The sequence below is a fragment of the Dendrobates tinctorius genome, unplaced genomic scaffold (genome assembly GCF_039654945.1).
Source record: "Dendrobates tinctorius isolate UK_male_01 unplaced genomic scaffold, ASM3965494v1 ptg000167l, whole genome shotgun sequence".
Taxonomy (NCBI): Eukaryota; Metazoa; Chordata; class Amphibia; order Anura; family Dendrobatidae; genus Dendrobates; species Dendrobates tinctorius.
In genome coordinates, this window is record NW_027361834.1 from 1,355,417 (window position 1) to 1,370,665 (window position 15,249).

At 43.5% G+C, this 15,249-nt stretch overlaps 1 protein-coding gene across 3 annotated transcripts in view; it reads left to right on the top strand.

Moving 5' to 3' along the window:
- Window positions 1–15,249, top strand: part of WIPF3 (WAS/WASL interacting protein family member 3) — a 68,050-nt gene that overhangs the window by 51,287 nt on the left and 1,514 nt on the right. For all 3 annotated transcript variants that reach the window (XM_073550708.1, XM_073550709.1, XM_073550710.1), the window contains exons 5-7: window positions 5,160–5,915; window positions 6,532–6,690; window positions 14,890–14,991. In XM_073550708.1, coding sequence (XP_073406809.1) covers window positions 5,160–5,915; window positions 6,532–6,690; window positions 14,890–14,991 — 1,017 coding nt within the window. The remainder of the gene's footprint in view (window positions 1–5,159; window positions 5,916–6,531; window positions 6,691–14,889; window positions 14,992–15,249) is intronic.

A 15,249-nucleotide genomic window follows, 5' to 3' on the forward strand; every position in this document is an offset into this window, starting at 1 on the left:
ATTAGTTACAAACCCATGCTGACTCTGTTTAATCCCTTCATTCTTATCCAGGTACTGACATGCATGTTGTTTAATAATTTTTTCAAAGATCTTTCCTGGTATAGAAGTCAGATTCACCGGCCTATAGTTGCCTGGGTCCACCTTCTTCCCCTTTTTGAAGCTAGGAACAACATTTGCTCTTCTCCTGTCTTCTGGGACTTCTCCTGTTCTCCAAGAATTTTCAAAGATTATGGAGAGGGGTTCAAAAATGTCTTCTGCTATCTCCTTCAGTACTCTGGGGTGTAATTCATCTGGACCTGGAGACTTGAATTCATTTAGGTTAGCTAAGTGTTTCCTCACTATCTTTCTGTTTATAGATATCCTGGATTCTTCTATTCCCTTAATAGGACAGTGAAGAACAGTTGATGTTACATTTCCTTTCTGAGAGAAAACAGATGCAAAATAGGAATTTAAAAGTTCGGCCTTCTAAACATCCTGTCTTACCATTTCATCATTTTCATCCTGTAAAAATCCTATAGCATCTGTGACTTTTCTTTTACTTTTGACATATCCCCAAAATCCTTTATTATTGCTTTTGATGTCTCTTGCAAGCCTCAATTCATTGTCAGCTGTAGCTAATCTGATTTGTGCCCTTCAGGTTCTGCAGACAGCATTATATTCTTCTTTAGAAATGCCTCCCTCTTTTCATTTTATAAACATTTTTTTCTTCCTTTTTAGCATGTGCTTAAGTTCTGTGTTCATCCATCCTGGTTTCCTTAAATGCTTCCTATTCTTCCCTCTTTTCGGAATTGTTAACAATTGTACTTTGAGAATTTCATTTTTCAAGATTTCCCATCCTTCCTGGACATTTTTGTCTTTAAGGATATCCAGCCATTGGATCCCTCCAAATCTCTTTCTGAATCCCTTAAAATCTGCCTTTCTGAAATCTAACCTTGACGTCTGAGTCTTCACAGGTCTTCCTCCTCTAGTTATCCAAAATTCTAAAATAGCATGGTCGCTACCTCCTAGGGTCCCAGCCACTTTTACCTCCTCAACCATTTCCTCCCTGTTTATAAGGATTAGATCCAAGGTAGCAGATCCCTTTGTTTTCTCCCCTACCTTTTGGAAGATAAAGTTGTCAGCAAGAGAGGATAAGAATTTCCTTGACCTGTTAGTTTTGCCCGAGAGAGATTCCCAACAAATGTCTGGATAGTTGAAATCTCCCATGAAAACTATGTCATATTTTTTGGAGAACTTGGCCATTTGATGCATAAAGAGTTCATCCATATCTTCAGCTTGCACAGGCGGCCTGTAGTAAATGCCTACAATGGTGTCCTTTCCATTGTTCTGTCCTTGTATTCTTACCCAAACAGTTTCCACAGAACTCCCAGTCTCTGAAGCTTCAATCTCTATGCAGATATACGCGTTACTAACATACAATGCGACACCTCCTCCTCGTTTATCAAGTCTGTTTCTTGCAAATAAGTTGTATCCTTCTAGTCTTGTATTCCAATCATGTGTATGGTCCCACCAAGTTTCAGTGATTCCAATGACATCATATTTCTTTTCCTGTGTTAGTAGTTCCAATTCTCCTTGTTTGTTGCCCACGCTTTGTGCATTAGTATAGAAACATTTTTTTTTTTAATCAGATAGTTTTTATTAAAAGTTTTAGAAATGACAGGCATGTACAACTTACAACATGTTGTCAAACATTCCCTTCCCCAATAACACCCCCCTCCCTTTGTCCGATGGCATATGGACTGGTACAAAGCGAATAAACCCAATTCCATCACACAACCATATCATATGAGAAATGACGATTAACAACCGACAGGAGACCACCTCCAGGGCCCACTCATTAATCTAGGAGATTTGAGGCAGCCAGGCCGGGAACCTTCAACCATCCCTCCCATATTTTCCCAAAAATATGCGGCACACCCCTCCTGAGGTACACAAACTTCTCCCTATATAATATTTGGTTCAACCTATTAATGTATTCTTTTCTTGAGGGGATTTTGGCAGAAATCCAGTGATAAGCTATCAGCTTTCGGGCCACAAATAGCATTCTGGCCACAGTAATTTTAAGGTATTGATCCCCTCCCACCTCATCAACATAACCCAAAACACAAATCGTGGGGTCCCTGGGAATATCCTGTCCCGTGACCAAGTGTATAAGGCTAAGGACCACGATCCAGAATATTTGCAGGCAAGAGCATGTCCACATCATATGTAAAATGTCCGCATTATCTATCGTGCACCTGGGGCATCTCGAATCCAACCGTAACCCTCTACTGAACAACCACTCGGGAGACCTGTATGCCCTATAGAGGATATATAGCTGAGACAGGCGGCCAGGCTCACTAAGAGATAATCTGGGAATCATCTGTAGAATCGAGTCCCACTGTTCCGCTGATATTGTACCCAGCTGTTGTTCCCACTTTGTCAGTGCACCAATAGGATGCCTTGACAGGACCTGTCCAAGTAAGCCACCATACACCATCAAAATCATCCCCCTGGTGGACCCCTGCATACCAAGCCTATGGACAATGACGTCGTGGTGTACGGTTAGGTCAACTTTTTTGCTCTGCACCATATACGCGTGACGCAGCTGCAAATATTGATAAAACATGGAGCGTTGGAGGGGAAATTCCCGTCCCAATTGCTCAAAAGTTTTAAAAACCCCTCCCTCCACCAGCTGCGACACCCACCATATGCCAATCCGCCTCCAGTGAGCAAAGCCTCTGAGCGTTTTCATGCATGGCAAATGCTGATTGTCCCATATGGGGGAGTACTTTGTAAGACCGCGTATTCCTCTCAGCTGCCTCAGCTTATCCCATACCCTAACCATTAGAAGCACCGTAGGGAACCTGAGTGCAAGGGATCGAAATCTACCCGACTCCAGACTCGACACCAGTGATCCTCGCCCCACTAGGAATTGAAGGATCTTCTGACCTCCCACCAAATCCACCAACTCGCCCTCCATTCCTCCCGCTACATGCTGGCATTGGGAAGACAGAAAATAAAGCCATGGGTTGGGCAACGCAAGTCCCCCCTCTTCTTTAGGTTTTTGCAAGTGTTCAAGTTTAATTCTCGCGCCTTGTTTTAGCCAGATGAGCTCTCTAAAAATCATATTAATTTTATGGAACCTGTTCTGGGGAAGCCAGACAGGGGAATTATGGAGGACATATAAGAGTTGCGGCATAACTACCATCTTCAACAGATTCACTCTTCCCACAACAGAGAGGTGTAGCTTTGCCCAGGCCTTAACCTTCTGTTTGATCCTGTCCAACAGCGGAACAAGATTTAGGCTCTCATAGTCTGTCAGCTTATTGGATATTCTTATGCCCAAATATTGGAGGGACGTTGCAACCGGCACACCTACCACACTGCAGGAGCTTGAGTCCAGTGGGAGGAGCGCAGACTTCTTCCAGTTAATAACCAGACCCGAGACCTCCCCAAACGCCCCAAGAAGTGTCATCGTATTTTGTAATGATCTGTCCGCGTCCGCTAAAAATAGTATAGAAACATTTTAGTTTGTGATTGGTTTCTCTTTCTCCAATATTTTAATTATTTAGATTCTTTTGTCTTTGTTCTTCATTTCCACTTCTAATAGCAGAGTTCTCAATAGCATTTGTCAGGTGTATGGCTTTTTCTGGCCTTTTGCTTCCCTTCCCGCATTGTTCTAGTTTAAAGCTCTCCTGATGAGTGTAGCAAGGTGACTTCCAAATACATGTTTTCCAATTTTTGTAAGGTGCACCCCATCTCTAGCAAGTAGTCCATCGTATAGGTAATTCACTCCGTGATCCAGAAATCCAAATCCTTACTGACGGCACCATCGACGTAGCCAGTTGTTCACCTGCAGAATCTTATTCCACCTCCTTGTTCCATGGCAATCCAGTGGGAGGATGGAAGAGAAGACCACCTGCGCTCCCAGTTCTTTCACTTTCTTGCCTAAGTTTTCAAAGTCTCTGCAGATGGTTTCCAGGTCGTTTCTTGCCGTGTCATTTGTCCCCACATGTAGTAGCAGGAATGGGTAGTCATCTGTAGGTCTGAAGAGTCCTGATATCCTGTCAGACTCATCTTTAATTTTTTCACCTGGAAGACAGCACATTTCTCTTGAAGTTATATCCGGCCTGCAGATAGCAGCCTCTGTTCCTCTCAACAAGGAATCCCCCATGACCACCACTCTCCGTTTCTTCTTCACAACATTTTTCTTTCTCCATCCAGGAGGACTCTGAAGGTGTACAAGGTTGCTGTTTGTGGGCAAAGTCTTATCCTGATGTATTTCTTCATCGTTTTCCTGCATGAGAGCCTGGTACTGGTTCCTTAGCAGTATGGGTGCTGACTGCCTCCCGATCCTCCTGCTTCTCTGGGTCACATGCTTCCATTCCTCTGTTTCTTCAGGTGCACTTCAAATTTCTTCTCTTTCTATAACATGAAGAGATAATTCTGCGCTGTCTAGGAACTCTTCACCTTCCTTAATGATCTTCAGCGTAGCTAACCTCTCCGAGATTTTGCAACTTTTCTTCCAACAGGGACACAAGCTTGCATTTGTGGCATGTGATGTTTGGCTTTTCCACTGGTAAGTCTGTGAACATGTAGCAAGAAATGCAGCTCACCAAATGGCTCGTGGCCTCTTCCATATTGAGATTTCTTAAAAACGATGAAAGATGAGCCAAAATTCGCGCGCCGATCGGCGCACGGTTTACCGATTTCCTCTTTTCAGCTGCAACGGCCAAAACCCAGTGATCGTTGCGCTCGAGGAGACTCCTCACTTATCCCAGAAGGCACTGTGAATATGCATATGATCTCCTCAGGACTCTTCCCCTGGTCAGAATGTAGTATAGTTTTTCTGATTCGCTATGTCTTTTTCCTCATGTGCAGGCATTGCAGGACCTTAGGTATCCATGGATGCGACCACTAGCAACTAAATAACTAACTGTCACTATATCAGTCGTCATAAACATGCGTACCTAAGGTCCTGCAATGCCTGTACTTGAGGAAAGAGGCATAGCAAATCAGAAAAACCTCTGCTACATTTCTAATAGGAGGTGTTCATTAATATTATTATTATACCTACTACATATTGGGATATATCTTGGAGATGGGAATACCCCTTTAAGTGCAATTTATTTACTAGAATAGCTCAGCTATTTACACTGTTTATATTGTACTTTCAGGTAACAAAAGCGCTCCACAGCTTCCAGGAATTAAAGGAAGTGTTCCTAAACTACCAGATCAAGTACCCACTAAAACTGATCACCCAAAGCCTATTCCACACACAGTGGCAGCTAGACCTCCACCACCACGTCCAACTATCCTGGGCCGTTTATCACCAGTGCCTCCTCCAATACTACAAGTACCTCCTCCAATACCACAAGTGCCTCCTCCAATACCACCATCAAGCAGCAAACCTCAGCTGATGCCATCTTCACCTATTCCCTCTACTTTTAAAGAGAGACCCGCAAAACCAACAGGAGGATCAAGTGGTCCACCATCGCCGGTGAATTCTCAAGACAAGTCTAAACTTCAAAGACCTCAATCCCAGTTTTTTCCATCTACTCCACCACCACTTCCTCCTTATCCTCCACCTACATTACCACCAGGGTATCCTGGTAGGAGAAGCCCTTCCCCTTCAGTACCAGATGGCAGGGATCATTCAGGACTTCCACCCCCTCCTTTACCATCTGTGCCATCTCGGTTAGAAGACTTCATCCCACCACCACCTGATATAAGGGATCTTCCTCCACCTCCACCACCTCCTCTTCTTCATCCAATGTCAATGTCTACCAAGCGTAGATTATCTGAGCCATTGCCACCTCCACCTGTATTTGTTAATGAATACAATAATGTTCCACCGCGACCACCAAAGGGGCCTTCTGGACGAGCTGCGGTTCCACCACTACCTGTACATGGAAGGCCTAACAAACCTGCTGGTAAGATTTGATTTGCAAGACAAGCTTTGGTTGAAATAATACACCGGCTATCATAGTCAATATTCCTTTTTTTTATAAATATCCCTCAATTATAAATGATGCTTTGTCATGTGTTTACTCTCCTATATTATGTGAATCCGCAATGTCTTAAGTCCTCTCTGCAGGGAATGATAAAAGGTGCCATTTATTCTTTTATAATTACATTAAGTTTGCAAAATGTGATGTTTATTTTTTTGCCCAAGAGTGCAAGACTTCTGACAACATTCCGACTAGACATGTCCAGGTCTAGCTCAGTTCAGTTGTCTAGTTGGCACGTGACTGCATGTATGCAAATCACATACTCGCGATCACAAGCCCGCCGTCTTCTGGTACCAGAAAATCATGACAGCGTGCACTGTGATGATTCACAAGTCTGCAGTCACAAGAAGTGACTGCAGACTTGAGCCCAAAACCTGGAAAACCCCTTTAACCAGGGGGTTCACATCATGCTCCAGAGTAATTATACTGTTCCTATGAACCCCAAGCCTGGACAACCCCTTTAAAAGTATCAATTAAGAATGAAAACGATTTTAATTAAAAACAAATTTAACGAAGATTAACTTTTTTTTTCACCCAGGGAACAATGGAGGCCGATTGGCTCCTCCACCGCCGCCTCCTGCACGATCTCCATCTACAGAGCTTTCCAGCAGGCAGCAGGGTAATCAGCAAGCTCCAAACCGAAGCCCAGCACAGCCGGGATATCGCCCTCCTAGTCCCAGAAATGTGCATGCATTAGGTAATGTTTATATAAGGCCTAACTTATCAAAACTGTATAACAGAAAATGTGTCCTTGTTGGCCATAACAACCAATCAAAACGCAGTTTACATTTTTCCAATGCATTTTAGAAAATGAAAGCTGAGCTCTGATTGGTTGTTGTGGGCAACATAACCAAACGTTCCTACTAGACAGTTTTGGTAAATTAGGCCTTTACTCTTCATATAAAAAACAATTACTGCCACTCCACACTCTACACCAAGAGAACAAGTGGACAGATGAAACACAAGAACCATAAACATTTTTTTTAATAAATTGCAATTTTTTTAATCTAATATATAACCCTCAAGTGTGTGTATGTATGTACTGTATGTATGTATGTATGTCCGGGATTGGCATCCGCACCGTCGCAGCTACAGCCACAAAATTTGTCACACGTCTGGACCCCGAGAGCATCCTAGGCTATGTTGTGAGGCGAAATTTTAACACCGCGCGTTACAATTCACTAAACAATTTTGCCCCTATCTACATAATGGGGGGAAATGTGTGTATCAAGCCCCGCCCCTCATTATGATGTCATAATGGTTGCCATGGCGACGCTGATGTCATCATAGGTTGACGGGTATATGGGCACGGGACTATGGGATGGCGGATGTGTGATGGGTATATGGGCACTGGACTATGGGATGGAGGATATGTATGACGGGTATATGGGCACGGGACTATGGGATGGCGGATATGTATGATGGGTATATGGGCACTCGACTATGGGATGGCGAATATGTATGATGGGTATATGGGCACGGGACAATGGGATGGAGGATGTGTGATGGGTATATGGGCATGGGACTATGGGATGGAGGATGTGTGTGATGGGTATATGGGCATGGGACTATGGGATGGAGGATGTGTGATGGGTATATGGGCACTCGACTATGGGATGGAGGATATGTATGATGGGTATATGGGCACGGGCCTATGGGATGGAGGATGTGTGATGGGTATATGGGCACGGGACTATGGGATGGCGGATATGTATGATGGGTATATGGGCACTCGACTATGGGATGGCGAATATGTATGATGGGTATATGGGCACGGGACAATGGGATGGAGGATGTGTGATGGGTATATGGGCATGGGACTATGGGATGGAGGATGTGTGTGATGGGTATATGGGCATGGGACTATGGGATGGAGGATGTGTGATGGGTATATGGGCACTCGACTATGGGATGGAGGATATGTATGATGGGTATATGGGCACGGGCCTATGGGATCGTGGATATGTATGATGGGTATATAGGCTCGGGACTATGGGATGGAGGATAATTATAATTTGCTATAACTAACCACAGTTAGTTACTATGCCCGGGCAGCGCCGGGCTCTTCAGCTAGTCTAATATATAAAGCTCAAGTGTGTGAATGTATGTATGTATGTGTGTATGTCCGGGATTGGCATATGCACCGTCGCAGCTACAGCCACAAAATTTGGCACAGACATACGTCTGGACCCCGAGAGTGTCCTAGGCTATGTTGTGAGGCGAAATTTTAACCCCGCGCGTTCCAATTCACCACACAATTTTGCCCCTATCTACATAATGGGGAAAAAGTGTGTGTGTATCAAGCCCCGCCCCTCATTATGATGTCATAATGGTTGCCATGGCGACGCTGATGTCATCATAGGTTGCAAGCACCGCCGCTCATTATGATGTCATAATGGTTGACTATGGGATGGAGGATGTGTGATGGGTATATGGGCACTGGACTATGGGATGGAGGATATGTATGACGGGTATATGGGCACGGGACTATGGGATGGAGGATGTGTGATGGGTATATGGGCACTGGACTATGGGATGGAGGATATGTATGACGGGTATATGGGCACGGGACTATGGGATGGCGGATATGTATGATGGGTATATGGGCACGGGACTATGGGATGAAGGATGTGTGATGGGTATATGGGCACTCGACTATGGGATGGCGAATATGTATGGGCATGGGACTATGGGATGGAGGATGTGTGATGGGTATATGGGCATGGGACTATGGGATGGAAGATGTGTGATGGGTATATGGGCACTCGACTATGGGATGGAGGATATGTATGATGGGTATATGGGCACAGGCTTATGGGATCGTGGATATGTATGATGGGTATATGGGCACGGGACTATGGGATGGAGGATAATTATAATTTGCTATAACTAACCACAGTCAGTTACTGTGCCCGGGCAGCGCCGGGCTCTTCAGCTAGTATACAATAATAATTAAAAAGTATTTTACAATGCCTTATTTAATTAACAGGAACACTGATGGCTTAAGGACATCATTAAACACACCTCCAAATATCAAATAATGTGCTCATTGTATACATAGGAGCCCTAATTTAAATACCAATACAAGGCGCTAGTAATGAATCACACCTACATGCGACTTAATGAACTGACGTCTGTTATCCAGAAATCGTGCTGCTAATATAATGGCCTCAATGATTACAATAAGAATAAGAATCTCACCCAGCGTGTGAAGTCCAAGCCGTGTTCCTTTACCCTGACGCGCGTTTCTTCCACACTTCCTCAGGGGGCGTGTCGGGGCAGAGGGACACCGGACATTATATACCTATGCATGTCCAATCAGCTAATTAAATGTCCATCACCTGCTTTGCTGACACTGCTACGGAGGATGATGCGGCGCGCCATATTCTTCCGCCATAATGACGTGTCATCTCCGGTCTATGGATCGCAAGCATTCAGGCGTCATGATAACAGGCGCAGTGCGTGCCAGCCAATCCATGTCTTTGCCGGAGAGACGGGTCAAATTGCAGCAAGGAGAAGATAACGCGCACAACTCCCAGCAATACAGCAGTGCAATTCTAGTGTAAACCTATAACAATCCTCATCCTTCATTTTTATAGACCATGACCATATTAATAAAATAAAAAACTGACTAATGATGGTAAAGAAATGCCTGGCAGTAGAAATAAATAGAAATAAGTAGAGGCAACAAATTGCTTTAATAAGAAAGGCCTTTATTAATTAATTAAATTTGGCCACACAACAACATACAAAAAAATATATAAAAATAATAAAATTCAAGCTAGAGGCAAAAAAACCCGCTGTAATATATTTAATAAATATAGCAATATATGAAATTGATCCAAAATATAAGCAAATAATTGTCATCTCCCTACCACAAAAACAGGTAGAAAATTAATTGAGCCCATTTTTAAAATTCATGTAATAGTAGTGTAAAAATAGTGCTAAAAAATGGTGTAAAAATTAAACACACAAAAAAATAAAAAATAAATTGATGAAAAAAAAAAAATAATATATGTGAATTAAGCACAAATAACCAAAGATGATCTTAGGGATATATCAATTAAATATACACCAAGAATAAAATGTGCAAAAAAATTCCACAGTGAAAATGTGCATTATTTGAATAAAAGTGGTAATAAAAAATCTCCATTCTAGTAATCTTACATTGCAGGATGGAAGAAATTTTATAAACCCCTATCATCTTGCGCAATTTTCGTGTGAAATTAATTATCCCTCCTTGGAAGAATTAATGAAGACTATGGACAATTCATACATGTTGGAAAATTCATCGTTGTGGACCATAATTAATTGGTTAATTTATATGCACTTTCACTTTAATAATTAGCACATAGTAATTTATTTAATATAAATTAATATTGTTCACTATTATATTATTATTATTATTATGCATTTATATAGCGCCATTTATTCCATGGCGCTTTACATGTGAAAAGTGGAAATATAGACAAGTATAAAAAACGTGTAAGACAAGGGACACACAAATACATAAGGAGAGGGGACCCTGCCCGCGAGGGCTCACAGTCTACAGTGATGGGTGAGGATACAGTAGGAGAGGGTAGAGCAGGTCGTGCAGTGGTTCAGTAGACCGAGGATCATGGCAGGCTGTAGGCTTGTCGGAACAGGTGGGTCTTCAGGTTCTTCTTGAAGGTTTCCGTTGATGGTGAGAGTCTGATGTGTTGCGGCAGAGAGTTCCAGAGTATGGGGGAAGCACGGGAGAAGTCTTGTTTGCGGTTGTGGGAAGAAGAGATAAGGGGGGAGTAGAGAAGGAGATCTTGAGATGATCGAAGGTTGCGTGCGGGTAGGTACCTAGAGACCATGTCACAGATGTATGGAGGAGACAGGTTGTGGACGGCTTTGTATGTCATGGTTAGGGTTTTGAATTGGAGCCTCTGGGCAATAGGAAGCCAGTGAAGGGCCTGGCATAGGGGGGAGGCTGGGGAATAGCGGGGAGACAGGTCGATTAGTCGGGCAGCAGAGTGTAGGATGGACTGGAGCGGAGCCAGAGTGCTAGAGGGGAGGCCAGAGAGTAGGAGGTTGCAGTAGTCGAGGTGGGAGATGATAAGAGCATGCACTAGTGTTTTTGTGGTTTCGTGGTTGAGGAATGAGCGGATCCGGGAAATATTTTTGAGTTTGATGCGGCAGGAGGAGGCGAGGGCTTGGATATGTGGTTTGAAAGAGAGTGCAGAGTCGAGGATCACCCCCATGGCACCTAGCGTGCGGGACTGGGGAAAGAGAGCAGCCATTGACATTGATGGATAGGTCTGGTGGAGGGGTAGAGTGAGATGGGAGAAAGATGATGAATTCTGTTTTGTCCATGTTCAGTTTGAGAAAGCGAGCAGAGAAGAAGGCTGAGATAGCAGACAGACATTGTGGGATTTCAGTCAGTAAGGAGGCGAGGTTGGGTCCAGATAGGTAGATCTGCGTGTCATCGGCATAGAGGTGATACTGCAAACCGTGGGATTCTTTGAGCTGTGCCAAGCAAGGTGTTGATGGAGAACAGTAGGGGTCCTAGGACAGAGCCTATATTTATTATTATGATTATTATTATTATTATTAATAAATACTTTAATTAATTTATGATTGATAATGACATTGTTAATATATATATAGGATGTACTTAATATTCAAATTATATTGTTCACCAATTTATTATAAGCAGTTTAATATTGTTATTTATGAGAATCATTATATGTATTTGATATTTATTAGCACTAAGCACTTTTATTATTAATATTGTCATGGTCTATAATAATGAAGGATGAGGATTGTTATAGGTTTACACTAGAATTGCACTGCTGTATTGCTGGGAGTTGTGCGTGCTATCTTCTTGCTGCAATTTGACCCGTCTCTCCGGCAAAGACATGGATTGGCTGGCACACACTGCATCTGTTAAGGTCTCATTACATTTAGCGATGCACTAGCGATCCCGACAACGATACGACCCGGTCAGGATCGCTGGTGCATCGCTAAATGGTCGCTAGTGAGCTGCCACACAGGCAGATCTCAGCAGCAACGCAAAGATGCTCGGCGGTCGTTACTTACCTGTCAGACGGCAGCGATGATGACGTCTTCCGCCTGCGTCCATGCGTCGCTCGTCGGCGCCAGCGGGACTCCAGTGAGAAGGAAACGGCCCAGGACGTTCTCGCGCGATCAGCGATATCCAGTGGGGGGGGGGGCGGTCAGAGGTAAGTGTCACAAAATCTGTGACGCTTTAGCGATATCGCAATGTGTAAAAGGAAGAGAGAAGGAAGATCCGGCACTGGAGACTTAATAAAATCCACGATAAGTTTTATTCACATAATTTCATGATAAAACCATAAAGGGGAAAACAGACCCCCCACGCCTGACGCGTTTCGAACCTTACACCAGGAAGAACCTGGTGTAAGGTTCGAAACGCGTCAGGCGTGGGGGGTCTGTTTTCCCCTTTATGGTTTTATCATGAAATTATGTGAATAAAACTTATCGTGGATTTTATTAAGTCTCCAGTGCCGGATCTTCCTTCTCTCTTCATGTTTGCAACACATGGTGGTCAGACATTTGATCCCTAGGCACGACCGGCTTACAGGACTATTTTGGTGAGCACAAATTTCCCTTTCCCCTTCCTAATTTTCTAAATGTGTAAAAGGCCCTTTACCATGACGCCTGAATGCTTGCGATCCATAGACCGGAGATGACGCGTCATTTCCGGTATTGCGGTGGAAGAATATGGCGCGCGGCATCATCCTCCGTAGCAGTGTCAGCAAAGCAGGTGATGGGCATTTAATTAGCTGATTGGACATGCATAGGTATATAATGTCCGGTGTCCCTCTGCCACGACACGCCCCCTGAGGAAGTGTGGGCGAAACGCGCGTCTGGGTAAAGGAACACGGCTTGAACATCACACACTGGGTGAGATTCTTTTTCTTACTGTAATCATTGAGGCCATTATATTAGTAGCACGATTTCTGGATAACAGACACCAGTTCATTAAGTCGCATGTAGGTGTGATTCATTACTACTGTAGCGCCTTGTATTGGTATTTAAATTAGGGCTCCTATGTATACAATGAGCACATTATTTGATATTTGGAGGTGTGTTTAATGATGTCCTTAAGTCATCAGTGTTCCTGTTAATAAGGCATTGTAAAATACTTTTTAATTATTATTGTATACTAGCTTAAGAGCCCGGCGCTGCCCGGGCATAGTAACTAGCTGTGGTTATAGCAAATTATAATTATCCTCCATCCCATAGTTCTGTGCCCATATACCCATCATACATATCCACGATCCCATAGGCCCATGCCCATATACCCATCACACATCCTCCATCCCATAGTCCCATGCCCATATACCCATCATACATATCTTCCATCCCATAGTTGAGTGCCCATATACCCATCACACATCCTTCATCTCATAGTCCCTTGCCCATATACCCATCATACATATCCTCCATCCCATAGTCCCGTGCCCATATGCCCATCATACATATCCGCCATCCCATAGTCCCGTGCCCATATACCCGTCATACATATCCTCCATCCCATAGTCCAGTGCCCATATACCCATCACACATCTTCTATCCCATAGTCCCATGCCCATATACCCATCATACATATTCGCCATCCCATAGTTGAGTGCCCATATACCCATCACACATCCTTCATCTCATAGTCCCATGCCCATATACCCATCATACATATCCTCTTTCCCATAGTCCTGTGCCCATATACCCATCATACATATCCTTCATCCCATAGTCCCGTGCCCATATACCCATCATACATATCCTCTTTCCCATAGTCCTGTGCCCATATACCCATCATACATATCCGCCATCCCATAGTCCCGTGCCCATATACCCGTCATACATATCCTCCATCCCATAGTCCAGTGCCCATACACCCATCACACATCCTCCATCCCATAGCCAACCATTATGACATGATAATGAGCGGCGGGGCTTGCAACCTATGATGACATCAGCGTCGCCATGGCAACCATTATGACATCATAATGAGGGGAGGGGCATGATGCACACACACTTTTTCCCCATTATGTAGATACGGGCAAAATTGTTTGGTGAATTGGAATGCGCGGGGTTAAAATTTCGCCTCACAACATAGCCTAGGACGCTCTCGGGGTCCAGACGTGTGACTGTGCCAAATTTTGTGGCTGTAGCTGCGACGGTGCGGATGCCAATCCCGGACATACACACACATACATACATACACACACATACAGTACATACATACACACACACTTGAGCTTTATATATTAGATTAATAAAATTGCAATTTATTAAAAAAAAATTTTATGGTTCTTGTGTTTCATCTGTTCACGCGTTCTCTTGGTGTAGAGTGTGGAGTGGCAGTAATTGGTTTTTAGATTTTCATATAGCACAAGCTATTTTTTGGATCTGGTTCTTGGATTTAATTCTTTACTCTTCATATGTATAAAATATTCATGGCAGCCACAAAACTGTGTTTTCTGGACCCAGATTGTTATTGGTTACTTAAAGAAAACAACAATCAACCGAAAATAGACAATTGTATTGGTGATTAGTTGTTTTATTGGGGCATTTACATGGTTGAGCAGGTTCATGATTTGAACCTGACCTATGAGAGTAATGTGCCATGTGAGCTCCCCACAGCTTGAGGATTTTTTCCTGAATTTGACATTGATGGTCTATAGACCCTTAGGTTCTGTGGGGTCTATGGCAGTGTCCGCCATAGTGCTGTGTATCTGTGCCTGGTACTGCAGCCATATTATAGCGACCAGACACCGCCACATAGACAAGAGCGGTGCTCTAATAACAGTCGTTCTTAGGTCAGTAATGACAAATATTAAAGCTTACTTTCTGCAATACCTGACTCGTCTTCTCTTTTTTGCAGATGACTTTGAATCTAAATTCCCCTTTCATCCAGTGGAAGACTTGCCTCCGCCAGAAGTGTATGAACCATTTGAAAGGGTTTACCCCAGCAAATGCCATTACGGTACGTCATTCACTGTAAATACACATTGAAGAATAGAGACAATTATTTATGTCTTACTACTTATGGACCAGTGCACATCCGATTTCTAGTTTGGGGCTAGTCAAAATGAAACTTCATGTGTCTTGCATGTTGTGTCTGTATTGAAGCTTATTGCATCCTCCTTATAAGTCCCTGTTCACACCTTTGTTGTTGAATTCAGTTTCCAAGTCCCGTTTTAGGAACATAAGAAATGGAATTAATGCAGAGGAACGATTCATT